This window comes from Malaclemys terrapin, chromosome 3, assembly GCF_027887155.1.
Source record: "Malaclemys terrapin pileata isolate rMalTer1 chromosome 3, rMalTer1.hap1, whole genome shotgun sequence".
Classification (NCBI taxonomy): Eukaryota; Metazoa; Chordata; order Testudines; family Emydidae; genus Malaclemys; species Malaclemys terrapin.
The window spans coordinates 3025803-3051592 of NC_071507.1; the positions used below are offsets into that span (position 1 = coordinate 3025803).

General features: G+C 57.9%; 2 protein-coding genes across 2 annotated transcripts in view; one reads left to right on the top strand and one right to left on the bottom strand.

Annotated features, from left to right (window-relative positions):
• The first annotated feature begins 3 nt into the window (after positions 1-3).
• GNMT (glycine N-methyltransferase) lies at positions 4-4788 on the top strand. Its single transcript, XM_054021891.1, has 6 exons — positions 4-256; positions 1281-1408; positions 2256-2369; positions 3068-3210; positions 3861-3982; positions 4262-4788. The coding sequence occupies exons 1-6, from the start codon at positions 51-53 to the stop codon at positions 4431-4433; spliced, it is 885 nt and encodes a 294-aa protein (XP_053877866.1). The 5' UTR covers positions 4-50; the 3' UTR covers positions 4434-4788.
• A 1791-nt stretch (positions 4789-6579) lies between these two features.
• PEX6 (peroxisomal biogenesis factor 6) overlaps positions 6580-25790 on the bottom strand; it is a 28400-nt gene continuing 9189 nt past the window's right edge. The window contains exons 7-17 of the mRNA XM_054021890.1: positions 24815-25023; positions 23909-24104; positions 23145-23221; positions 22538-22670; positions 19905-20110; positions 19734-19795; positions 15656-15764; positions 12425-12541; positions 11160-11237; positions 9866-10005; positions 6580-7738 (exon numbers count right to left, since the gene is read on the bottom strand). Coding sequence (XP_053877865.1) covers positions 7602-7738; positions 9866-10005; positions 11160-11237; positions 12425-12541; positions 15656-15764; positions 19734-19795; positions 19905-20110; positions 22538-22670; positions 23145-23221; positions 23909-24104; positions 24815-25023 — 1464 coding nt within the window. The 3' untranslated portion in view covers positions 6580-7601. The remainder of the gene's footprint in view (positions 7739-9865; positions 10006-11159; positions 11238-12424; positions 12542-15655; positions 15765-19733; positions 19796-19904; positions 20111-22537; positions 22671-23144; positions 23222-23908; positions 24105-24814; positions 25024-25790) is intronic.

The following is a 25790-nucleotide window of genomic DNA, read 5'->3' on the forward strand; positions in this document are numbered from 1 at the left end:
TGCCGGCAGAGCGCGGCGGACGGGCGGGCGCACGGGCAGGCGGCGGCGGCATGGTGGACAGCATCTACCGGACGCGGTCGCTGGGGGTGGCGGCCGAGGGGCTGCCGGACCAGTACGCGGACGGGCGGGCGGCGCGGGTCTGGCAGCTCTACATCGGGGACACGCGGGGCCGCACGGCCGAGTACCGCAGCTGGCTCCTGGCGCTGCTCCGCCGCCACCGCTGCCGCGCCGTGCTCGACGTGGCCTGCGGCACCGGGTGAGCGGCCGGGCCGGGCTCGGGGCGCGGCCCGGCGGCAGGGGGGCGAGGGAGCCCGGAGCCGCCCGCCCGCTGGGGGGTGTGTGTGTGTGTGTCACCCCCCAGTGTGTGTCTGTGTGTGTGTCACATACCCTGTACAGCCTGCACCGTGTGTGTGTCACCCCCCCCGTACTGCACCCCCCACTGTGTGTGTCACACCCCCTGTACAGTCCCCCCGTGTGTGTCACACCCCGTATAGCCCCCCCTGTACAGCCTGCACCGTGTGTGTGTCCCACCCCGTACAGCCCCCCCCCCCCCAGTGTGTGTGTGTTACACCTCGTAGAGCCCCCTGTCTGTCAGATCACCCCCGTCTGTGAGATCCCCATACACTCCCCCCGTGGCTGAGAGCCCCATACAGCCACCCTGTCTGTGAGATCCCCGTACAGCTCCCCCCATGTCTGAGACCCCCCCCCCGTGAATGAGATCCTTCATACAGCCCTCCCCCTGTGTGTGGGACCCCCCATCCCTCTGTGTGTGAGAGTGCCGTACAGAGTGGGGACCCCCCCACACATGGGTGTCTGTGAGATCGCTGTATAGCCCCGCCATGTGTGTGACTCCCCTACCCTGTAGGTGTGACCCCCACCCCAGACCCTTCCCCCCACTGCGTGTTTGCAGGAACTCCCCTACCCTGTGTGTGTGAGATTCCCCATACAGCCCCATCCCTGCGTGCGCTCCCCCACCCCGTACATCCCCGTGGTGTGTGTGGGAACGAACCCCTCCATATGCGGGAACTCCTGGACTGCCCCATGTGTATATGACCCCCTGTACAGCCCCACCCCATGTGTGTATGAACCCCTGAGACAGAGGGGAGCGCCCCACTCTGTGTATGTGAGGCCCCTGTCCAACCCCCCCCCAGGGCCTGAGGGGGAACCCCTACCCCCATGGAGCCGGATGGGCTACCCCATCCCTGGCGCGCACACACAGGCACCCCGCTCTGTGTGACGCCCCCTGCGGGTGTGTGTCACGCTCTCTCTGCCCTCGGCAGGGTGGACTCCATCATGCTGGTGGAGGACGGGTTCAGCGTGACCAGCGTTGACGCCAGTGACAAGATGCTCAAGTATGCCCTGAAGGAGCGTTGGAACCGGCGGAAGGAAGAGGCCTTTGACAAGTGGGGTAGGCACAGCGCCCTGGGATGCACACTGGGGCAGTGTGCCTGCCCCTGGAGTGCTTTGGGGTGGGGAACAGGCTCTGAGAGGCCCCAAGTCCTGTCTTTTATCCCCATGCGACACTTACGCCTTTGGTTTCCCTCAGAAATGAGCAGCTCGGACTCTGAACCCTTCCTGGTTTGTCTCTGGCTGGCAAGGAGCGCGCTTGGGGCTGGACAGGAGAACAGCTTCCTGCTGGCACTGGGGGGTGATGCCTCTGTAGCGGGAGCCCAGAATGCCCTGGACTCCTGCTGCTGCATTGAAACGCCTGACTAGCCTGCTGCCGGCTCTGCCAGGCTTCCCCCGCCCCGAGGAGATCAACGTCCAGTCCCCAGGTGCTGTAGGCTGCATTTCCAATGCAGAACGCCCTCATGGGACCCCCGTCTCCTGGGACCTGTTGGAACATTTCCCTGGCGTAGGATCATCAGCAAGCGTAACATGTTGCGTGCGCCTCTTCCCTTGACGTCACTGATATCACACCCTGTTCTCCCCCCTCGCACGATGCAGCACTCGCTTCCCCTGGCTGGCTTTGAAATGGGAATAATGCCCCGTCCCACCTCCCCAGGATAGCGAGTGTCTCAGTGCTGCGGCTGTCGCCTTTGGCCATGGGAGTGCCTCTCCGAGCCGAGCTGTTCAGCGGTGTATGGGGGTGGTGCTTTCTAGGCTGCAGTGGAAATGGGTACTGCCCCTCCCCGCCCCATCTCTGAGGCAGGAGCAGTGGGGATCTGTGTGCAGGAGGGAAGATCCGCCAGCCCAGGGAAGGCAAGGCCTTTGTGTGTGTGTGTGTGTGTGTAACCAGCTCTCGTGTGGTGCAGTCATTGAGGAGGCCAACTGGCTCACCCTGGACAAGGACGTGCAGAAGCCGGGAGACGGGTTTGATGCTGTCATCTGCCTGGGAAACTCCTTTGCACATCTGCCTGATTTCAAAGGTGAGCCTGGTGAAGAGCGTCTGCTTCCGGGGACCAGCCCTGCAGCCAAGCACTGAGGGCCGGGGGCAGGTGCGAATGCAGGGCGCTCATCTCCAAAGCACTAGCCCCCGCAGCCGCCAGGCAAGGCGGGCCCACCGTCCCATTTACTGCTGAGACTTGCTCAAGCCCACGCTGGGATGGCAGCAGGATTTGATCTGCCAGCCCATGCTCAGGCTGCGTCCAGAATACAACCAAGGCCCCGACTCCCCGTGTGGTGCAGGAATGAGGGACAGAAGAGAAGGTTGCGCGGCTCCACTTAGAAGAATCCTGGATTCTGGGGCTGCTCTAACGTACCCTGTGCTGCAGCGGCCCTATATGGGCAGTGCGTGCCAGCTGCCCCGTCCTACCCTAGCCCCCCTCCCTGCCCCAAGGGCATTGGGCTGTAACTGCTCCAGGGCCTGTTTTTGCTAGGGCGTTCCTGGATGGCCAGTTTTGGCTGTGCTAGGGCCCGCCTATCTCCAGCCAGGAAATGGGGCTCGCGGGGAGGCGGACTAGCTTAGCTTAGGCACGCAGGGCCCCAGAGGCCCCAAACTGTCCACTGCTTTCTGTTGGCACCACTGCAGGACAAAGCGAGATGCCGGGGGGCCATGGGCAGCTGGGGTGGGGGACGGGCTCTGGTGCATTGCAGAGGGGTAGCTGAATCCCGCCTCTTCACCTAGGTGATCAGAGCGACCATAAACTGGCCCTTAAGAACATTGCGAGCATGGTGCGACCGGGCGGCCTCATGGTCATCGACCATCGCAACTACGACTACATCCTGGCCACGGGCTGCGCCCCACCTGGCAAGAACATCTACTACAAGGTCACTGCCCTCCAGGCCTGCCCGGTGGAGGGGGAGGTCACCAGGGGTCAGGGGGCTGCTCTGTTTGTTGTGCCCTATTGAGGAATAGGGACAGGGCTGACTGGCACTCAGTGATGTGGGGATAGAGGTTTCCCGCCACCCCACACGTCCTCCCCGGCCACACCACCTGGCTCTGGCGGCCCCCCCGGCCATGCCTGTGGGCTCCAGTGCCCTGGTAACGTGAATCCTCACAGCTGGCCTGGTGAGAGGGAGCAGCTCTGGGTAATGGCAGACAGGGCATAGGGAGGTAATGGGGGAGGCTGACTTGACTGGAGTCATAGGTGAGGACAGAGTGGAGAGGCTGCAGGGCTGAGGCTACGGGAGGAGAGTGCAGCAGCTCCCTGTATGCCCTCGGGTGTAGCTGCGGCCAGAGGCGTCGCTGGGTGCTGTGCAGACCACACCAGGAGAGCGGGCTGCATTGGGGATTGGGATTGGCGCATCACCACAGCTCCAGGCGGGCAGGCTCCATCCCAGAATTCCCAGAACGAGTATGCTGGGGTGACGTTAGCCTCCCCCCGCTGACCTGGGGCAACTCCCCGCATTGTGCCTGGGGGCTGACACACGGGACGGGAGGAGGTAACAGGAAGCTTTTGGCCTTTTGCCCCTCCCAGAGTGACCTGACAAAGGACATCACCACATCCGTGCTGCTAGTGAACAACAAAGCCCATATGGTGACCCTGGACTACACACTGCAGGTCCCGGCCCAGGAGCCAGAGGAAGCCCCGGAACTGAGGTAGGTGCTGGCTGGCACAGTCACCTGTGGCGTGAGGAGGGGTGGGCCCCGATCCACGTGCACACGAGGTGTCTGGGCGCACGCAGCAGGGGCATGTCCTGCTTTGCCCAGCTGGGGACTCCTGTAGGCCTAAGAGAAGCCCCAGCCCTGGGTGGCATAGCTGCCTCCCTGCTAGCCTGACTCCCCCGTGCACGGCAGGCTCACGCTGGCACATCCCAGAGCCCCCCGCAGGCGCCTGTCCCAGCCCCTCAGTGTGGTCTCTCTTCTCCTGTGTTCCAGCAAATTCCGTCTCTCCTACTACCCTCACTGCCTGGAGGCCTTCACGGAGCTGCTGAAGAACGCCTTCCAGGGGCAGTGCCAGCACAGCGTCCTGGGCGACTTCCAGCCCTACCAGCCCGGGCAGGCCTACACCCCCTGCTACTTCATCCACGTGGTGAAGAAGACAGGCTGAGGCGCTGCCTGGGGCTCCCTGCCGTTGCTGGTCGGAGTGCGCCCCCGGCCGTGTGGCAACGGATGAGGAGATGGAAATCTTCGCCATCTTCCTGTCTGAACGGCTCTGCTTGGGCGGCTGATGGGACTCTCCACCAGCCGGCCGCTTCAGGGGAAGGCCCCAGGAATTGCCTGAGCAAGGCTCTGTGGCTGGGTAGACCGGCCTATACTGCTGCTGCTTCTCGTCCCTCTCTGCTTCTCGCATTTGTCAGGCTGCACCGGGGTGGGGGGCGTTTGTCCGAATCTCAGGGCTGTTGAGGGCTCTCCAGAAGGCTGTTGCGAGGAAGGTGAAACAATGCTCATGGAGAGTGACCCGTGCACGTGGTCCTGGTGTCTGTTCTGCGACTGGGCTGGGGATGACTAGCTCAGAGGAGGCGGGAGTTGGTGTGAGCAGGATTCTGCTGGTGCCGGTCATGGGGATCTCTCCATGGTGCCACTGGGCCCTTGGTATGGAGGAGGGACAGGGCCAGCTCACGCCTGGAGTCCGGAGCAGAGCCTGTGTCCAACTGCGTGCTCCAGCCACTGCACCATCTGCCTGGCCATTGCTGCAGACTGGGGGGGAGGAGACACACTCCTCCACAGAGCTGCCACTCTGTGCCTGTGGGCCCCCCCAGGGCTGAAGGGCCCTGTGCAGGGCGTCCTGGAGATGTAAGTTCCAGGCCCAAGTGCTGTGGGGGGTACCTGAGGGCCACCCAGCTCTATGCACCCCCTCACTGAGAGCCCGTTCCCTCCACATGCAGCCCAGAGGGCTGGGAGATGCTGTGGGTAAGGCCCAGGCCATTGGCTCGGGCACTAGTAGCAGCAGCAGCTGGAGAATGTACCCCCTGGCTCCAGTGTCAGCAGCCGTCAGGGGCCCGAGCGAGGGGTGCTGCGTGCTGCCCGGGAAGGGGAGGCTGCAGCTGGTGGGCGGCTGCGCGGTAGCAGCAGCGTGAGCCTGAACCGGGTGCTCGCTGAGGGCGAGGAAAGGAGTCGAGACAGAAAAGGCTCACAGCAGGGAAACCCACTGCCAGCTGGTGCGGCCACTCAAGGCTGTGAGGAGGGGGCGGGGGAGTCCAGTCTGGCCTGCCAACAGAGTACCCGCCTCCCTCCCAGCGCAGGGCTCGACCTGGCTGGGGAAGGTGGCTGCTGTCCAGCCCCAGGATCCTGGCCCTGAGTTAGCTTCCTTTGGGTGTTGGCAGCAGTCAGCCCGGCGAGCTCCTAGCAGCACGTCTGTGGGGGTGGGGAGAGCCACAAAGGGGTAGACCAGCTGGGAGGGGGGCACTCGGCAGGGCTGGGCTGGGTCAGCCCCAGGGCACTGCTGCTGAAAAGGGCAGCGAGGAGGTGCTCCGGGGGGAGGGTAAGGAGAGGTGGCTGCTAGAGGCAGGTATCACTGGCCCCAGAGGGGAGATGGCAGCTTCAGGGCCTGTGCTCTGAAGGGCTGTACCCAGCACTGGTGCCCATCCGGCTGCCTCAGGCCAGCTCCCGGGCAGCACCCTACCCTGCACCTCCTCTCCCTGCCCCCCATCAGGGTGCCCATTGCCGGGCTGCTCTCCCAGCACCAGGGGAGGGTAAGTGGCCATGGGTGGCTGGAAAAGGGCATCTGCTGCTACAGCAGGCTCAGTCCCTCCCCAGGGTGCCAGGATCTCCACGGGGGAGACTGCCAGGCCTGGCCCCACGCTGATGGGCTTCATGCTAATAGAACTGGTGCTAAATGGTGGCACCGCTGAGGATGGGCTGCTGAGATTCCCCTGGGAGGGGAAGCTAGGGCCAGACCCAGAGAGAGAAAAGCTGAAGCCAACGTCACTGCACGAGTCTTATCGCACCATGGTGTCCTTGTCCTCAGAGAGCCAGCCCCACTACGGCCCGGCCCTGCTGGGCCCCACGGCCTGTGCACAGACCCACACTCCCTGCCCGGCTCAGCTCTGCCCCTGCAAGCCCCTCGTACAATGACACGGAGCAGGGCTTGGCCGGAGTGCAGTCTGCTTCTTGCAACCTGCGTGCGTGGTGAGTCAACACGCCCCTGTGTGCGCAGAGCGTAACGCCCTCTCGCAGCTCTCTGTGAACACCTGACCCCAGCTGAAGCCAGAAGCTGCAGAGGGGGCAATAAATGCCCACACACAGCTGAGAACTAGACCAGAAACTCCCCCTTTATTTAGAAAGCCTGCGTACAGTATTTACAGCCAGTGCAGTGTATGCCCCTGCCCGCGGCCTATGCAGCCAGCAGTGTCCTCACACAATGCCCTGAATAGTGCCCAGGCCCGTGTGCTGGGAGCTGGCCAGAGGGGTTCAGAAACCCTGCAAGAACACCTCAGGGGACCCACGCTTCTTGGGAAGCTGCTCGGGAACCCACTCTTCCACCCTGCCACTCTGGCTCCCCCTCCTGTCTTGTTCGTGGCTGCCTGAGTGATCGGAAGCACCATCCCTGCCTGTAGTGCATGTGTCAGCGGGGAAAGCAGCAGGGGACCCTCCCACCTCCCCGTGACTAAAGCTCCACCAGGAAGTTCTCTCTCATTTGGGATGAGATTCCCCTCCATGCCAAGGGCCAGCACGAGACCACCCGTCAGTGGTGCCAGGTTTTATAGTGGCCCTGTAACCGGGGAGAGGAGCTGTGGGTGTGAATCCCCTCCCGCTGCTCCTGAGCGGAAGGCGTCTGCTAATTCCCTCACATCCCAGGGAGGCTGTGGGAGAGGGGAGGATTTTTCACTCCTGGGAGACAATCCACCCCCGAGCTCAGGATCTTTGCCTACGCCAGGGGGAGGGCACGGGGTCATGGGACAATCCATGACTAGTGCAGGGTCTCACAGGGGCTTTGGTCGCACTCCTTTCCCTTGAGATCCACAACTCAGCTCAAAGCCCCTTCCTCACACCCCAGATTACGGGGCGGGATGGTGGCTGTGGGGGTGAGGGCCAGGCTGAGAGGTTGAAGGAGGGGGACTGGGACAGAGGAGGAGGAGCATGAACCCCAGCTGTGCTGCCGACAGCCTCAGATCCATGGCTAAATGTGCACCACGTCCAGGGTTGGCCGGGAGTCAGCAGGTGATGACGCCTCCATCTCTCCATTTCACCAGCCCACACACGCCTGTCCTGAATCCTCTTGGCCTTCTCCGCGTTAGGGCTGTGCGTGCTCCTTCCCTTCCCATCTCACTGCAGGCTAGCAGGCAGCAAACTTCCGCTGGATCACTCTGTATGTGAGCAGCTCCTGCTCCGAAACTGACGGCTGCAGCCTTGTGGCAGCTTGTCCAAAATCCTCCATGGTCAGAACTAGAGCGGAACTCTCCGTGTCCAGCCCTGGGGAAAGAGTCACACAGGCACCTGAATGCAGACAGCACAGGGAGCTGGTCTTCCCCACCGCAGCCCAGGAATCTGCTCCCAGCCAGGCAAGACCTGACAGCCCCCACTCGAGACTCTGCACAAGTTGTTAAACAGCCACGTGAGGCTCTCACTTCACCCTGCCCCACCCCCTGCTGCCTGCCCACCTGCCTCCAGCCCCCTCCGGGCCTTCCTCTGACATTCTCTCACATTCAGAATCATGGCTTAACAAAAGCTGCCCAAGCCTAGGCAAATAAGAAACTGTCTTGTGGGAAGGCAGATGCATGAACTCAATTCGGGCGGAACGGCTGGGCCTGGAGAACACCTCCCCGCCAGCTCCCCAGAGGGCGAAGAGCACCCTGCCGCATCTCGCAGTGGAGAATGTTCTTTAGCCCCATATTCTGGAATCATGTGATTACAGGTGACTATCAGCTCTCGGTTTTGTAATGAAATTTCTAACCATCATGGTTGCGAAGAAAAGCTTGAAACTGTGGCCCGGGTGCCACCTAAGAGCTCTGAAATCAGAAATGAAAGAGAACCCCCAGTCTATTCTCTTCTTAAATCCCAGGACTTTGGGGGGCCTGCCTGGTGACTGGGCTGGCAAACCTCTGAACCCCGCTCTGCCTCGTGCACATGGGAGCTGCCAGTGACCAGAGGGGATAGCTCGTGCCTTTCTCCCCAGCCAATCTTTTCCACTTTAACCTTCCACAGAGAGAAACTGCAGAGCAGATGATGAAAAGAATAAAGAGGGGTGACGACAGAGAGCAGAGGAGACCTCCTTGCTCCAGCAGCAAGCGTGCCTGCAGACATTTCGGGGTTACATGGGGGGCTGTAGTCCCAGAGCCAAGCTGTGCGTACTCGGTGCTCACATCTCTCCACCAGCCCTTGGTCACCTTCGGGCCGTGAGGCACCCAGCTGGGATCAGACTGAACAAGCCCTGGTGGGACTGGTCTCAGAGCCTGGTGCCAAGGCCATCACTATGCAGCTGCCTTGTGCCGAGAGCCAGGGAACAAACAACCCAGGGGGAAGTGGCTGACCGCCACGATGGCGGAGCAGAGTCCAGTTCAAGCCCATTTATATAATGGGCTGAAGAAGTGAGGTTCTTACCTACGAAAGCTTATGCTCCCAATACTTCTGTTAGTCCTAAAGGTGCCACAGGACCCTCTGTTGCTTTTCACAGATTCAGACTAACACGGCTACCCCTCTGGTATATAATGTTTGTTTACCTAGCTTAAGGCACAGGCACAAGAGAGAAAAGGTTGCAATGCCACTTGGTGACCAAACAGCCATTGACAAGTCCCCTTTCAGTCGCTGTCACGACCGCGGCTTTGGCCGGGCAGGAAGGCTGGTTCCCAGGGCTCTCCCTGCGGGCTGACATGCGGCTCACTCGTCCCTGGACAGAGCGTTTTTTAAATCTGACTCTCGGTTTATTTTGCCTCGCTCGGCCCCTTTTTAATACTGCGGAATTAGACAGCATGCTGAGGAGCCAAACCCGGAGAGGGAAGCCAGGATCACGACCCTATTCTACAGCTGGGGAACTCCATACAGAGACATACCCATGTCCATCCCGCAGGCTGACCCCTGCAGACGGACCCCACTGTGCGGAGCCTCAGAGAGCCCCGTGACAGAGCTAGGATTTGGACAGTGGGGTTCCTAGCTCCCAGGCCACTGCTCTAACTAATGGACAATGCTGCCTCTCCATTGCTTCCATCTGCCTGTGTGTGCAAGTCTCCCAGTTTGTGAATGTCCCCAAAATGCCCAGATCACTGGTGAACAAGACCCGACCTAGCCCGGATCCCCATGGTAACCCCCAGAGGAGCCTTCTCCCGACTTGGCTTGGCCACTTGGCGTTCCCCTTTGTCCCAACCGAGTCAAGTCCAAGCCCAGTGTGAACCGATGAGGGAAGATTTCACAAGACACTGTATCAAATGCTTCACTAAAACCCAAAACACAGTTCGCTGCCCTTAAACCCTATCCGGGGAAGCCCCTGTGTCTGCCTGGAGTGATTTGTTCTGCATCACTCCCTCCCAAAGGCTGGGGGTCCAGCTAGTCTCTAGAGATTTTAACCTCCACCCAGCACACAAGAGGAAGGGGCTGGGCTCCTACCTTCCTCAATCCAATCCACCTTCCGTTTGACAGCACACAGCATGGCGTCTGCGCAGAGCGCGTACAGATCTGCTCCCGTCAGCTGTGCAGGGCACTGATCCAGGACACTGTTGAGACGCACTGAAGGGTCCAGTTTGAACCTGCCAGGAGGGGAAACGCCCAGCAGTTAGAGCCACAGACAGCCGGAGACTGAATCCAGCCAGAGGGCTGTGGGCAGGAGGATTCAGATCCCCAGGTCAGCTCCTCCCTGTGCAGCCCCCCTGGGCTCTGCACTGGGTTCTCCATAATCACAGGCTCCACCACTTGATTAACCGGCTTGTTCATTTCCCTCCTACAAGAGCATGGCTGGCCTGCGTCACAAGTGGAGTCTCACTCCCGCAGGGCAGAGTCAAAGGCAATTCAGACCTGTCAATCAGGGAAGACCAGGCGTCTGCGGGTCTGGCTCCTGGCTGCAGACTCCCCGCAGAGGAGAATTTCCATAACTATCTACATCAAAGTGATCTCAATATCAAAAATTCCTGTGCAAACCCCACACACCCCAGAGGTTCGGTCTCCCCTAACAGGAAGGGCTCTGGCAGACGGGGCCGGTCACATGGCCAGACAGGAGATCAGACGACACAGATTTCAGCAATGCACATGTTCATTTCTCCAACCAGTAAATGCCTGGCCTGAGCAGAAAGAAACAGCAGTGATTGTCCGCAAGCCAGATGGGGAAACTAAACCAGCGGGGTAAAACCCTGCCAGATCACAACGGGACCTCTGGAACCACAACCTCCATAGTGCAGGGCAATGGGGAAATCGGTCGCTCAGGCCAGCTCCTCAGCTAGTGTCAAGCGACACGGACTTCAACAAAGCAGCGCGTAACTCCCCTGCTGAGGATCTGGCCCCTGGTGTGCAGACGCAGCCCTGTTACAGCTCTCCGTGTCTCTTTGGCAGAGGCCAGGCCTCTTGCAGCCCAGGAGGGGGCTGTGGGTGTGAAGGGCGAGCCCGGAACTGAAGAGGTGGTGTGAGCTCATCTAGGGCTGGATGGAGGCCGGTACAGCTCTGCTCCTGCCCCCAGCCGCAGGGCTTTCCTGCACAGGTCCCTCCTTCTCTCTTGTATGCTCCAGCTCCAAGCTAGGGGGCAGCCCACAGAGCTCTGGGCACCATGACTGGCACCCCTGAACTGCCCTCAACTCTGCCAGCCATCCTCCCCCCCTCCCCCCCGGGTGCTTAGCCACCCAGCTGCGCTGCGCATGCACAGCTAGGTATAGAAGCGGCTTGGTTGGTGCTAGGCAGCTGGGCAAACACTCACTTCCTGGTGATGGCACTCAGCACTCGCAGCTGAGACTCACGGTCCTCATTCATGCCGACATAGACCAGCTTGTCAAACCTGGCGGTGGAGGGAAAGAGCCAGTCAAGGACAGATCAAGAAAAACCTGCTTCAACAGCCAAGCCACGTGTTCCCAGCGTCAGCCCAACCCCTCCCACCACCACCAGGGCAATCAGCGGCTCCCTGGCACCCGTGTTACCAGGCTCCACTCGCACGCTGAGCCCGGGGACTGGGGGAACAGAGGTGGCCTCACGTCACCCGATTCTCAGCCTGTCCCACCCCAGTGGGAATCAGAGGAGCATGAGGGCTGCTCTAGCTTATGCTCTGGTTGCAATGGCCCCCACAGGCTGATGGCCAGCCCGGGTAGCCAGAATCCATGTTTCAGCCCCGCCTCGCCCCTCCTCCAGCTTGTGCCCTGCGAGAGGCGCTGAGCGGGAGGCCAGCACAGACCCTTTGCAGGAGCTCTGCAGAGCCCCGTACACCAGGGCTAATGCCCAGGGCTGTTTCTGCTCCCAGTGCGCTGCCAGACTGGAATAAAGAGGCTGGAGGGCCCCATGGTCTCCACTGTGGTAGCCTTCAAAGGCCACGATCAGCACCAGGCTGTGTCGTGCTGGGTCCTGCACACAAACATAGGCAGAGATGGGCCCAGCCCAGAACAGCCTGCAATGTAAAAGGGACGAGCAAACGTACCATACCACAGGGGAGAAAGGGGCTGAGGTGGGCACAGTGATAAGGTAACATGGTGACGCAGGCTGCACTGGGCACAACCTGATCCCTTTGAAGCCCCCTCCCCCGACAGCCACTGGCTGAGGCATCGCCCAGGGAACGGCTCCCCCGAGAGGCACTCGCCCCGAGGGCCCAGAGGCTGAGGCATCCCCCAGGGAAGGGCTCCCCCGACAGCCACTCGCCCCGTGGGCCCAGAGGCCGAGGCATCGCCCAGGGAACGGCTCCCCCGACAGCCACTCGCCCCGTGGGCCCAGAGGCCGAGGCATCGCCCTGGGAACAGCTCCCCCGAGAGGCACTCGCCCCGTGGGCTCAGAGGCCGAGGCATCGCCCAGGGAACGGCTCCCCCGACAGCCACTCGCCCCGTGGACCCAGAGGCCAAGGTATCGCCCAGGGAACGGCTCCCCCAGCAGCCACTCGCCCAGTGGGCCCAGAGGCCGAGGCACTGCCCGAGGAGCATCTCCCCACATATGAACAGGAAAGTAGCCATGTGTGCAAGCAAGCCCAGGGCAGCGAGCAGGTACCTGCCAGGCCGGAGCAGTGCTGGGTCCAGGAGGTCAGGTCTGTTGGTGGCGCCAATCACAAATACGTCTCTGGTGGAATGAAGTCCATCAAGCTCTGCTAGCAGCTGGGAGACAACTCTGCCAAGGGCAAGAGAGGAACGACAAAGGGACGGACACTCTGGAGTTACTGCTAAACCCACCTCAAGCTGTGAACAAACCCACTCCCCAGACAATTAGCTGTATTGTTATCACCGGAGCACCCACAAGCCCCAGCTCAGACCAACCCCATTGTACCGGGCACGGTGGAGACACTGCCCCAAGAAGCTCATAAGCTAAACAGACAAGACCAAGAGCTAGAGTGAGTGTGTGGAGCATCTTGGCTCACCCAGCAGGTCACTAGCAGAGCTGGTCACAGGACCCAAGTCTTTTGACTTCCCGTCCAGTCCCCAAGACCATGCCTGCACACCCACCCCTGAAAAGCACCCCCCGCACACACACACACACACACACACCCCTTGAGACCCATAGGCCTCTCTAACAGGGCACCACATGGCCACAGGCCAGGAACCCTGCCCTGGGGCAAGAACACAAATGGCCTTGTGGTTAAGGCAAGTTCCCAGCTCTGCCAGACTCTCTGTGTGATCTCAGGCAAGCCCCTTAATCTCGCTGAGCCTCCGTTCCCAATGCTGCCCTGCCCTCTGGCACGTGGGGAGGATACACGCGCCGATGCTCCGGTGACAGGGACCATATATAGACAGACAGACACACACATCTGTGGATCATGTTCCCTACAGAGACTTTTGCTAATCACAGCTCAGACCTGGAAAAAAGCGAATGTTGTGCCAATATTTAAAAAGGGGAAACATGATGACCTGGGTAATTATAGTCCTGTCAGTCTGACATCGATCCTGGCCAAGACAGTGGAGCGGCTGATACGGGATTCAATTAATAAAGAATTAAAGCAGGGTAAGATAATTCATGCCAATCAACATGGCTTTATGGAAAATAGATCCTGTCAAACTAACTTGAAATCTGTTTTTGATGAGATTATAAGTTTGATAATGATAATAATGTAGATGTAATATACTTAGACTTCTGTGAGAGGTTTCACTTGGTACCATAGGACATTTTGATTAACAAGCTAGAATGATATAAAATTACCATGGCACACATTAAATGGATTAAAAACTGGCTAACTGATAGGTCTCACAATGCAATTGTAAATGGGGAATCATTATCGAATGGGTCTGTTTCCAGTGGGGTCCTGCAGGGATCTGTTCTTGGCCCTAGGCTATTTAACATTTTTATCAATGACCTGGAAGAAAACAAAATCATCCTGATAAAGTTTGCAGACATAGACATTGGGGGAGTGGTAAATAATGAAGAGGACAGATCACGGATACAAAGCGATCTGGATCACTCGGTAAACTGGAAGCAAGCGAACAATATACATTTTAAATTGGCTAAAGGTAAACGTGTACATCTGGGAACAAAGAAGGCAGGCCACACTTACAGGATGGGAAACTCTATCCTGGGAAGCAGCGACTGGAAAAGATTTGGGGGTTGTGGTGGATGAACACATTGTGACACGGTGACCAAAAGAGCTAATGTGATCCCTGTATGTACAAACAGTGGAAACTCAAGTAGGAGCAGAGAGGTTATTTTACCTCTGCATTGGGCATTGGTGTGACTGCTACTGGAATCCTCTATCCAGGTCTGCTGTCCAAAATTCAAGAAAGATGTTGGTAAATTGGAGAGAGGTCAGAGAAGAGACACAAGAATGATTAAAGGATTAGAAAACCTGCCTTGTAGTGATAGACACCAGGAGCTCAATCTATTTAGTTTAACAAAGGGAAAGTTAAAGGGTGAATTGATCACCGTCTATAAGTATTTGTCGAACAAATATGTAATAATGGGCTCTTCAACCTAGGAGACAAAGGTAGAACATGATCCAGTGGCTGGAAGTTGAAGCTGGACAAATCCAGACTGGAAATAAGGCATACATTTAACAGTGAGAGTAATTAACCATTGGAACAACTTACCCAGGGCCGTGGTGGATTCTCCATCATTGACAATTTTTAAACCAAGACTGGACGTGTTTCTAAACGCTCTGCACCAGGAATTACTCTGGGGCGGGTCTCTGGCCTGGGCTATACAAGAGGTCAGACTAGCCGATCACAATGCACCCTTCTGGCCTTGGAAGCTAGGAACCTGCCCCTCAGTGTACTCTTGCGTAACGAGCTCACCTGCAAGGCACTGCTGGCAGTCCGACCTGTGTGCAGACTCTGCACCCCACAGAGGCTCAGGTGGGCGGTGAGTGGCAGACACTGCAGCGTAGGCCTCTGGATACCCTGCTGTGTCTATTCTAGCCAACAGACTCTATTCCTAGGCCAACAAATGCGAGAAGCTACCCTCAAGCCTGTGGATGCCTTGTCAGGCTCAGCCGAGCACAGCCACAACACCTTCATGACGCTTCAGGTTACACCTCCCTGTGCTCAGCTGAGCCTTGCACACATTCACCATGGGAGGCACGTGCTTCCCAAAAATCCCACCTACAGGCCTCTGGGCTGTAGGAACTTGCAGTCAGGCCTGTGCTTGCCCTGCTGTGAGATTCTGCTGACAAGTGAAAGGTGTGCGGTGCTTCACACAGCACTCCCTGCCCTGAGGCGCTTCCCAGCCGACAGAGGGAAAGGAACAAGACATTGGTTATGAGCTCAGCAATGAGGGCTCTTCGTGGGCAAGGCTTGTGTCTTCATACATGTTCGCACAGCAGCCTGAATGCTGATCCTCACTGAGGCCTCTCCAGTCCTAGCCAAGGGCAAGTAAATAACTAGAGGTGAGGAGGAAATGGCAGAACGGTTTGGAGGGGGACAGAGAAGTCCGTGGCAGACAGGAAGCTATTCCAGGTTGTAAGGGCTTGGAGCTGGCTCTGTCATTTTAATTAGTGTTGGCCTCACGCCCAGCACCAGGAGGTCCTGATCTAAGCCAGAGGCTTACTTAGGACTTACTACAGCCTTAGGACTTACTACAATCAGTAACAGACAATGACAACGCCCCACATGTGGGGCAGTGCGAAAGCAGGTGTCAAGCCCACTGCGGCGAAGGAGAGGACTGGGAGGAGCAGGGAGGCAAAGAGCGAGAGGCTCCCCCCAAGCTGCATGTGCCCGGCCATCTCACACGTGCCCGGCGTGTATCAAATCACCCAGAATCCTAGCGTAGCTGCCAAAACAGAAGGGTGCAGCAAGCACTCACCTGTCCATAACTCCGCCTGAGTCTCCACTCCGTCCCCGGTTGGGTGCCAAGGAATCCAGTTCATCAAAGAAGATAATGCAGGGGGCAGCTGCCCGGGCTCTGGCAAACACTGGGAGGAAAGACACAGGCAGAGCATGGGCACCCGAGAAAGGCTACACAGAGAGAACTGGCACAGTGGGGAGCCCCCATCCAGCAAGGAGCCCAGAGTGGGAGGAAAAGAGAGTTATCTTTTCCGTAACTGGTGTTCTTCGAGATGTGTTGCTCATGTCCATTCAATGGGGCACCGGAGCCGGTCCCCTAAGGATACTGCTGAGGGAGAAACTTCCGGCACTGGTGCATATGGCGAGCGCACACACGTAAGCTGGATGGACATGAGCAATCAGTCGAAGAAGAACCATTACACCAGAAAATGGCTGGATCCTGCTTTGCAGACACACACTCCTCAGCCCAGAGCTCTGCCAGCTCTCCTGGGATGGGACCGAACACACCCAAAGCTGTTTGGGCAGGGGGCTGCTTGGCAGACAGGAATAGGGCATCGACTCCAGGCACTGGGGTGCACACGGCAAGTCAGAAAGCACAAAGAGAAGAGGGCGGCTATGCAGGCGGCACCCTGGGACTGCTACCCACCATTACTGTTATTTATTGGGTGTATTACGGTAGCGTCTAGCAGCCCATCATGGACCAGGGCTACACTGCGCTAGGTCCTGTACAAACACAGGACAAAGAGACAGCCCCTGCCCCAAGGCGCTTACAGTCCAAGTATAAGACAGAAGACAAGAGACGGAGACAGACAGGGGCGTGCAAGGAAACAATGAGGCACGATTGTGTAAATAGACCACACAGACATGGCGGGGGGGGGGGGGAGGGGAGCGGTAGCACCCACAGGGAGAGAGACCAATGGGATGGCAGCAGATGGCACGTTAGCACCATGATTTTTTGTTCTTTTCTTTTTTGGTGCATTTAGTTAGCAGGGGATCAGCTAAACGGAAAGAAAAGGGAGGGGGTGAGGGCCGGGGAGGAGGAGCAGTGTGGTGTGAAGCCATGCCCCAGCCCTCCAGCACAAGATGGAGAAATCTCAGCCCTTTTGTCTGGACCGTCCAGAGGCCCCTGCTTTGTCTGCTCCTGTCCCCACTGGCTGGAGTCACTAGCTGGCTCCCAAGGGGGAAGGAGGCACCATCTATCTGCTAATGGCCCCACAGTGGGGGGGTCTCTACACCAAAAAGGCTCCTTTCACCACTCCCTCGGCCATCCCCGTTTGTCCGTTTCATCCATCTGTTGGGTCTTATCATAAAGCCAGTCTGAGCTCCGCAGCAGCAACTGGCTTCCCGTGACATGTCTGGACACACCCGGACACTGGGGCCCTGAGCCTTGTCTGCGGCCCCTGGGGACTGCCACAACACAAACAGCAGCAGCAACGGAGAGGGGCCTAGGAAGAGCATGGAGCACAGCTGGGTGTGCTTACAGAGGTGTGACAATCAGGGTCCAGACACCCCACGGGGAGAACAGCAGGTCTGAACCCCCCAGAATGAGCAAGTGAAGCAACCGTTCGTATACGACGTGAGTGTGTATAAAATATGGCAAGCCAGGTCTTTTTTGAAACCTTGTAATGTTCATAACTTGCTGGTCATTATGAGATATGGAGGCAGATGGTGGTTATGAATCTATGTCTTTAAGTGTATAAAAACTGTGCTCAAAACCTGTACTACAATTTCAAATACACCTCACAGCCGGGAGGGGTGCTGTCCCAGAAACGCTGGATCCCCTCTATGATGGGGGTACACCTGGGAACTGCTCAGGAAATACCTTATCTTAGAAAAGGGAATTGAGCGAATATACAAGTGTGAAACTTGCAGTGGCCTTTTTATGTTTATTTTCAGTGTGTCGTGCATGTTTTTGCTTTCCCTATTTCACCTTCGAATCGGTGGCTTCCCCATTAAATCAACCTTGTTTATTTTTAGCCCACGCAGGTCTCTGGTGCGCAAACAGCATGGAATGTGCGTGCCAAAGTGAGCTGATAACTGGGGGCAGGTTTCACTCCTTCAGGAGTGACAAACCAGAGGGGGAAAGTCCGAGTGTCTGGTAGTTAAGAACTTGGGGGAGAGGGACTTCGGGAGACGGGACCAGAAGGGTTGTTGGGGTCACCCTGCCAGGAATAACGAGGCTGGTGGGATCTCAGGTGAGACCTTTGTGCTTGTGGGCTGGCTCCTGGTGCCCCCAGCATCACAGGGCAGGCGGCGACAGGACCCCTCCTTGGTCGGGGTGAGCCCCAAACATGCAGGAGAGCTCTGCAAGGGATGCTGTGATAATTGGGCCTACAAATTTACCCTATTGTGAGCTCAACTTGGAGTAAAAATTCACAGAGTCTGATAACCTATAACAGTCAATATTGATGGGAAAAGGTGCCAAAAGGAGACAGACAGAACACAAAGTCCTACTGATATAATTCAAGGACTGTGTTCAGATTATGCCAGATAAACAAGAGAAGTGTGGGACCAGCAATCGATTGGTGTGTTGGAAGTCTCTCGACACAAGCCAAAATTGGTGTGTTGGAAGTGAGACCCGATAAGTGGACAAAATGATGTGGGAGGGCTACTCCCTTTGGGGGGCCTTGAAAAGAGACTTGCGGGTGAAAATTAGCAGAGGCGAAGCAAACTCAACAAGTGCTGATGGAAAAAAAGCAGCACCTGTCTGCCAGCAGCTGCTCCAGAGAGCTTCACCATCATGATTGCCATCCCAGCCTGTCTCCTGGGACTCCAGGATCCACCAGGACGCCATGGTGCCTCCTCCATCCTAATCCTGAGAGATGTCCTGATCGGACCAGGCTAGAGAGAGGGCACCAGATGACATCACCATCTCCACCGGCTCTGACTAGATCTCAAACACCACCTGGGATGTGAGACTGTCAACTCCCTTCCCTCCCCCGTGTGTTCTTTTCCTTCCCCACCTTATTCCTTCTCTTTCCGATCTCTCTCCTTTGCCTTCTGCCTAAGGAGCGTCTGGCTTAGTTGGCCAAGACTGCATATTCTGCAACACTTCAGCAAGCCCGTGAACAGAAAGAGGCAGCTAAAAGCAATGCCCTAAACAGCGCAACGCTGATCAGACCAGGTGCTGGGCCTGAGTTTTTCCAGCAGCGAGGTTGCAAGTAAGAGTTAGCACCAGAGACAGAAGCTGCATTTTCTATATTTGCTGCTCTTTTCCCTCCCCTCTTGGGTGTGTCTTGTTTTTCCTTTTCGGAAACGGGATCAGACTTTAACCATTACAGCACCAGTGCATCTCAGCAAACTGGTTCTGTTTTCCCCAAGGAGGACAGTGAGACGGCCAAACAAGGGAGACAGTCTCTCTCCAGCCAAAGGGAAAGGGAACAAGGGACGTCGTTAAAACGAGAGCCTGACTTAATACTTGACATTTCAAATGCTTGAATGTTTTCCCGTCTTTTCTGTCTCTTTACTAGATGGTCATAAGGCTGTCTGATGGTGTGTTTGCCATGGCTCTAAGCAGGCTGAGGTCTCTTTATGCTAAAGCCCTGACCTTGTTTAGTGCGGTTTAACGCTGGACAGTTTCAGGGTCACGTTAGCACCTTTGACTGGGTCCATTTAGTCCATGTGAATGAATACAGCAGGGACATCAGGCAGCTGGAAGCAGGAGCAGGCACGGAGCCAATGGAGGCACTCAAGGAAGAGATGTGATGACTGCAGTGGCAGATTTGAGGAGAGGCAAGGCGCAGGGAGGCCCAGACAAGAGCCATTATGGACATCAAGGCTAGAGATGGCCACGGTATGGAGAGCTGGGACAATGGAGAGAGAGCAGACAGGAAGAGAGGGAGAAGTGGGGTGTCACACAGAGGATTTAGTAAACCTGATGCAGGTGGGACGAGGGATGCTGAGCCAGTTGGCCCAGGACACAGGCCAGATTGGTCCGCTGTCCCCAGCAGCCTCGCTGTGGGCAGAAGTTTGTTGGACGAGCAATAGGGCCAAATTCTATCCCCTTCCTCCTACACCAAGGAGGCGAAGCAGGCTCCCAGAGCGCACAGCCGTCCTGCCAGCCACGTTCACAGCCACGAGCCGAGCCCGCCACTCACCTTCACGCACATTCCCTTCACTCTGCCCCACGTACATGTTAATGAGCTCCGGCCCTTTCACACTGCAAGGGAGAGAGCAGGGACCCAGTTATACCGGCCCTGGGCAAAGGAGCCCCGGCCACACAGCACAGGACCAGCACCCCACCCCGGGGAAGGCCAACCCCTCCTCACCTGAGGAAAGTCATGGTGCACTCAGTGGCCACAGCTTTGGCAAGCAAGGTCTTTCCTGTCCCAGGAGGCCCGTAGAGCAGAAGGCCAGAGCGGCGCAGCCCCATGGACAGCAGCTCCGGGTGCTCCAGAGGCAGCTGGATGGTGTCCAGGATGTCCTTCTTCGCCTCCTGGAGCCCACCGATATCCTGCCAGGTGACCGCGGGGATCTGCGGCGAGACCGACAGCCCAGTCACCCGCTTCGTCCCCAGACCAGAGCCCGCTTGCTCCAGACCCCAGCTCCAGGTCTCTGGCTGGCAGCTGTGCGAATAGGGCATACTGACACCCCCACGCCATGTGCTCCCTGCCTGGTGTGCATGGTGTACATCCCTGATCTGATTGCACCCCCTTCTCTCACCCCCTCACTGCCCCCAAACTCCAGCCCATCACCTCGGACTCCTCCACAGCTCTCAGCCCCCTCCTGCACTGCCTCAAAGGTCACACCACCCTCCGCTCCATGCCCTCCTTCACACGGAGCGCCTCTCCCTGCTGCTCTAGCCTGTCCTCGAAAATCCAGCCTCCCCCACCAGCCCCATGGCTAAACCCTGGCCTGTGCTCACCCTGCTGCCTGGACCAGGTCACCCATTCTTCAGACCCTTTCACTGGCTTCTCTTGCCTTCCACATTGGATTCATGCCCCTGACCCTGCTTCGCCCCCCGACTCCCTCTTTCATTCCACCCAGACTCCCTCCTCCCAGAGCTGTGCCCTGCCCCCACTTCCCAGGTGGCCACTTCCACCTGGAACTCCCGCCCTCTCCCTGCTCAAATCCCAGCTGAAAAGGAGGAAATGACGCTGTGTACGAGCTGCTACTTGAGACGCCCGCTCCCCGGGGCGCTGGGTGTCTGAATGGCAAAGCTCCCAGAGCCAGGGGCCGTTCTGTGCAGTGCCAAGCACGCTGTCTGCTTTCCAGACACACAGCTGGAACAGTAACTGGAGGGAGAGACCTTTGCTGACGGGACCAAAATGTTGCAGGTGCTCAGAGAGCCATCCGCATGACAAACACAGCGATAGTGGGTCACGGACTATTCCCATCATTGTCTGCAGTGTCCTTGTGACTGCGCTGGTCCCAGGACATTAGAGAGACAAGGTGGGGGAAGGAATCTCTTCTACTGGACCAACCTCTGTCAGTGAGAGAAACAAGCTTTGCTCTTGTTCTGGTCTGGGAAACTAACTCGGAGCGTCACTGCTAAATTCAAGGTGGATCCGATTGTTTAGAATAAGCGGTTAACACAAATTTCAAGAGACCATTCAACGTGAAGTGGCCTGTTAACACTCCTCCAGTCATTGGCCAGAAGTAGTGGGTTACAGATCCTTGTAATAAGCCGTAAGTCAGGGGTGGGCAAACTTTTTGGCCTGAGGGCCACATCGGGTTTCTGAAATTGTATGGAGGGACTGTTAGGGGAGGCAGTGCCTCCCCAAACAGCCACGCATGGCCCGTCCCCAGCCCCCGCCCCCATCCAACCCCCCCCGGTTCTCGCCCCCTGATGGCCCCCCCAGGACTCCTGCCCCATCCAACCCCCCCGTTCCCCGACAGCCCCCCCGGGACCCCTGCCCCATACACCCCCCCCCTGTCCCCTGACTGCCCCCCCAGACCTTCTGCCCCTAACTGCCCCCCGCCACCCCATCCAACCCCCCCCCCTCCTTCCTGGCTTCACTCCGGGACCCCTGCCCCTATCCAGCCCCCCTGCCCTCTGTCCCCTGACCGCCCCCAGAACTTCCACCCCTGACCGCCCCCCACCGCCCATCCAACCCCTCCTCTCCTTCCTGATTCTCCCCCTCCCCCCGGACCCCTACCGCCATTCAACCCCCGTTCCCCACCCTCTGACTGCCCCGATCCCTATCCACACCCCGCCCTCTGACCACCACTCCGAACTCCCCTGCCCTCTATCCAACCCTCCCTGCCCCCTTACCGCGCTGCCAGGAGCACCGGTGGCTGGCGGCGCTACAGCCGTGCTGCCCGTCTGGAGCCAGGCACTCACCGCGCAGCACAGAACACCGGGTCAGGCCCAGGCTCGGCAGCTGTGCTGCCCCAGGAGCTCGCTGCCCGGCTGCCCAGAGCATTGCACGAGGCAGTGGGGGAGGGGGAACAGCAGGGGAGGGGCCCGTGGGCCAGATGTGGCCCACAGGCCATAGTTTGCCCACCTCTACCATAAGTCCAGTGTCTCTACTCAATCCATGGTTTTTAGTGTCTAAGCTCTCAGGCCCCTCTTCGGAGGTGTTGTGCAGGTTTCCTTCTAGGATGAGGACTGAGAGATCAGGTATAGAGAGATCCCTCTGTGAAAAGTGTTCACCCACCGGGGATAGGGTGTTTTTGTCATTTTCCTGCGTGAGTTCATTCGAGAGCGGACACTCCGGGCAGTCATGGAGTGGAAATCCCAGCCTGGCACCCAGCCTGCTGGTCTCTGAGTGGGGAGTGCAGTGCGGGAGAGACCCCTGCGTGGCTGTTGCTAATCAGGGCTCCGCGAGTGACCATCAGGCGCCTATCTACTGCAGCGTGGCTTTATGTCCCGAGGGATGGGGTGAGGGCCATTCAAACTGACCTGGCAAGCTGCAGATACCAGAGCCTTGTATCTTTCCCCCAGCTCAGTGGTTCATACCTTTGGGGCTCCAACTGCCTGCGAATGAGTCTCATGCAGTTGATCCAATGCAACGTTAAAATCCTCTGCAAGAACAGGGAACCCAGCAGCACAAAAATCTCTCTCCTCGTCCTCACTCAGCCCCCCTGGGAAACTGGCCACAGAGAAGGGGAAAAGTCTACGTCTGTTCTCTTCACACGCTCAATTCACCACAAACAGCACCTCTCTCCCTGCCGTCCCCACGACCCCAGCCCCTTCCTGCTAGTCCCTGCACGGTCCCCACTGCCCCAGACCTGGCACTGTCTCAGCCTCGCTCCTGCTAGTCACTGCATCTCCCTCACTGCACTGTCTCAACCATGGCCACAATCACTGCACCAGCACTGTCACTGCACATAGTCACTGCACCTCCCTCACTGCACTTTGTCCCCCCCCGCCACATAGTCTTTGCCATGTCTCGATCACAGCCACATTCACTGCATGTGCTCCCACCTCCCATAGGAAAGAGGATGCAATACAGTATCTTTCCACCAGCGGAAATGGAGTTTTTCATTCCCAGTGATTAATGTTCTGGATACAAGCAGGCACGCTGCAAGTTCACAGATGATCACTCACAGGCCCATCTACTTACCTTGAGGTTAAGATCCTGGTGCAAGCTGCCCGGCCGCCTTGGGCCAGCAAAGCGCAGAAATCTCCCAGCACAAACCCCTGTGAACATAGAAACAAAACCCGTGTCCAATGGTGAAGAGCCTCCGTGCCACTGTGCACACTGGAACCAAGGTCAGCCTCCTTCTCCGACAGGGAGGCTGGAGGTACCTGCGCAGATGTGTGCGCGCACCTGGGTGCTTAGCCCGGCATAGGTAATCACCCCATTTCCACACCCAACAAGCCAGGCGAGCACACAGCAGTAACCGCAAAGGCAAGTGTGGGTGCAGAATTCTGCACGCCGGTCTACAAACACCCACGCTGAAAGTTTGCCCCAGTGAGATTCAATGCCAAAAAACCTAAATGACTGCAACATTGAAGTTGCCCGGTTAAAAACCACTAACATTAACGTCAGGCCAAGGACAGTCAGGCTCCAGGAGCAACACAAACCCAGCCATGCTGCACAGCCTGCTCCCGCGATGCAGCCCCCCGACCCACAAGCCAGTGCATGGGGTGGGGCCTGCCTCCTCCCCAACTGTCCTCATCCGTGCGAGCGATTTGCTGCCTGCCGGGGGGACTCTATCGAGGCTCCCTGAGGACCATCACCTATGTCCATTTTCAAGGGTCAAGCTGCCATCATTTCTGCAGCGTGGTGACTGATGGACTAGTCAGAGGAGCTCAGAACAGCCTCTTTGCCTAGTCACGTGCCAGGGCCGCCCTCCCCCCGTGCCACAGGCAGGCTGCACTCACCGCACTTCTCCGCGCTAGTTTGGCCAGGCTCACTTCCTTGCCCAACGGAAGGCTGGCAGTGAGCGTGCTCAGCATGGCCTTCCGCTGCTCTTCTGATGGGGCTTGGACCGTCACCTCGTGGAGGAAAGCTGTCTGCACGTCTGCCAGGACGTCCTGAGGCCGGCATGTGGTGGCAACCACCAGGACAGGGTAACCGCTGAGACACAAACACACCGGAGAAACAAGAGCCGTCAGGCACACAGCAGAGAACCCGCACACAACAGCCACCATCCCCACACAATGCTCCTCTGCCACGCACGGGTATGTTTGCATGTCAGCACAATCTGCTGCAAGAGGTGCCTCATCGTGCCGGGCAGAGCTGCAGTTCTGAGTACAGTTTGGGAGACTACTTCTACTCCACCTGCCCAGGTCAACCCTACACCACTCTGCCCCCAGGCACCTGCAAGGTCCCCCCACAAGCCACAGGGACCGCCACCAGTGACATCACATCTTCCCGCCCTCTGTCCTTGTGCCATGCCCCACAGCTCCTGTTATCTGCCGTCAATCTCACAAGTGTCCCATTGCTCCAGCTTTCCATCATATCCTGCAGCTCTGGCTTTGCCTCAACCCAGATACGCTACATCTGCTTTAATGTCTCATCGGAGCCAACCCAGGGAACTAAAACAAGATCCTCTCGGCCCCAGAGGCCAAATCTTCTAATTCCCCACACGTCAGGGCTGCTCCGCTGGCAAACCCTGGAGGTTTTTTGAAATAAACTGAGCAAGCCTGGGAAATTACCCCAAAGCCCAGTGGGATGTTCTGGAAGCTAGTGCCTAGATACTGCAGAGGTTGTTGCCCAGGGATTCCCGAGGCAGAGAGGGGAAGGGCCTCAGGTGCAAGCTAGCAGTGTCCAGGGTGGGTCCATACCTAGATCCCGCATCTCTGTCCAGGAGGAGGTGCCTTAGTGTAGCAGTGACTCTGGAGTCCTCTCCCAGCCCATCCCGGTCTCGTCCCAGCAGCTCGATGTCCTTCAGCAGGAGCACACACGGCCGGAAGAGCTCAGCCTGTGCAAATGCAGATTGCAGCTTCATCTCCGTAGCTCCACTAGTGTCTCCACACAAACTAACGCAGTCCACCTGCAGGAAACCAACCGAGAACACAGAGATTGTAGGGGCTGCTCTGCTGAGGCGAGGGGCAGACCCTGCAGAGAGGAACAAAGGAGCAAACATGAGTTCTCCATAAGAAGTTCACAGCGAGGAGCTGACAGAGCTGGATGCTGGCAGGGTAAGCCCAGGGCCAGCACCAGAGAGAAGAGGCAGCGCCTGGGACACAGAACGGTCACTGAGGCCAAGGCAGAAGGTGTGCGAAGGGGGTGCAGTCAAATCACAGATGGGAGAGCTGTGGGGGAGGCCCAGGAGGGTGGAGGAACGTGGCAGCTGGGAGAGGCAGTATGAAGAGCAGAGGGAAAGGTATCTGGAGCCATTTGGCCAACACACCCACAACAGGTCTGGGGAAAGGAGAAGGAGCAGGCAGAAAAGACGAGAGGTGGACAGAGGCCCAGCCACTGACCAAACGGCAAACACTGAAAGGAGCCACCAGGGAGGGAGAGGAAACCAGTGACCTCGGTGGGTGACTCTGTAAGGTCTGAGGCCTTTTTCTGCAGCAAGCAGCAGCAGCATCCTCACCTTCCATCTAAATTGCATCAAAACAATGTACTATCGGGCTGTTACGAAGGCTCCTGTCCTAATAGTCCCCACCACTACCAGAGAAAGAACCAGGTGTTAAGATGGTTAAAGAAAACTTAGTTTGACAGCGTTCCTTCTGACAAGGAATCACTTATCAAAGGCTGTGATTATGAAATCTCTACTTCTATTGTTTGGCCTTTACGGTCCCCACTTCTCTA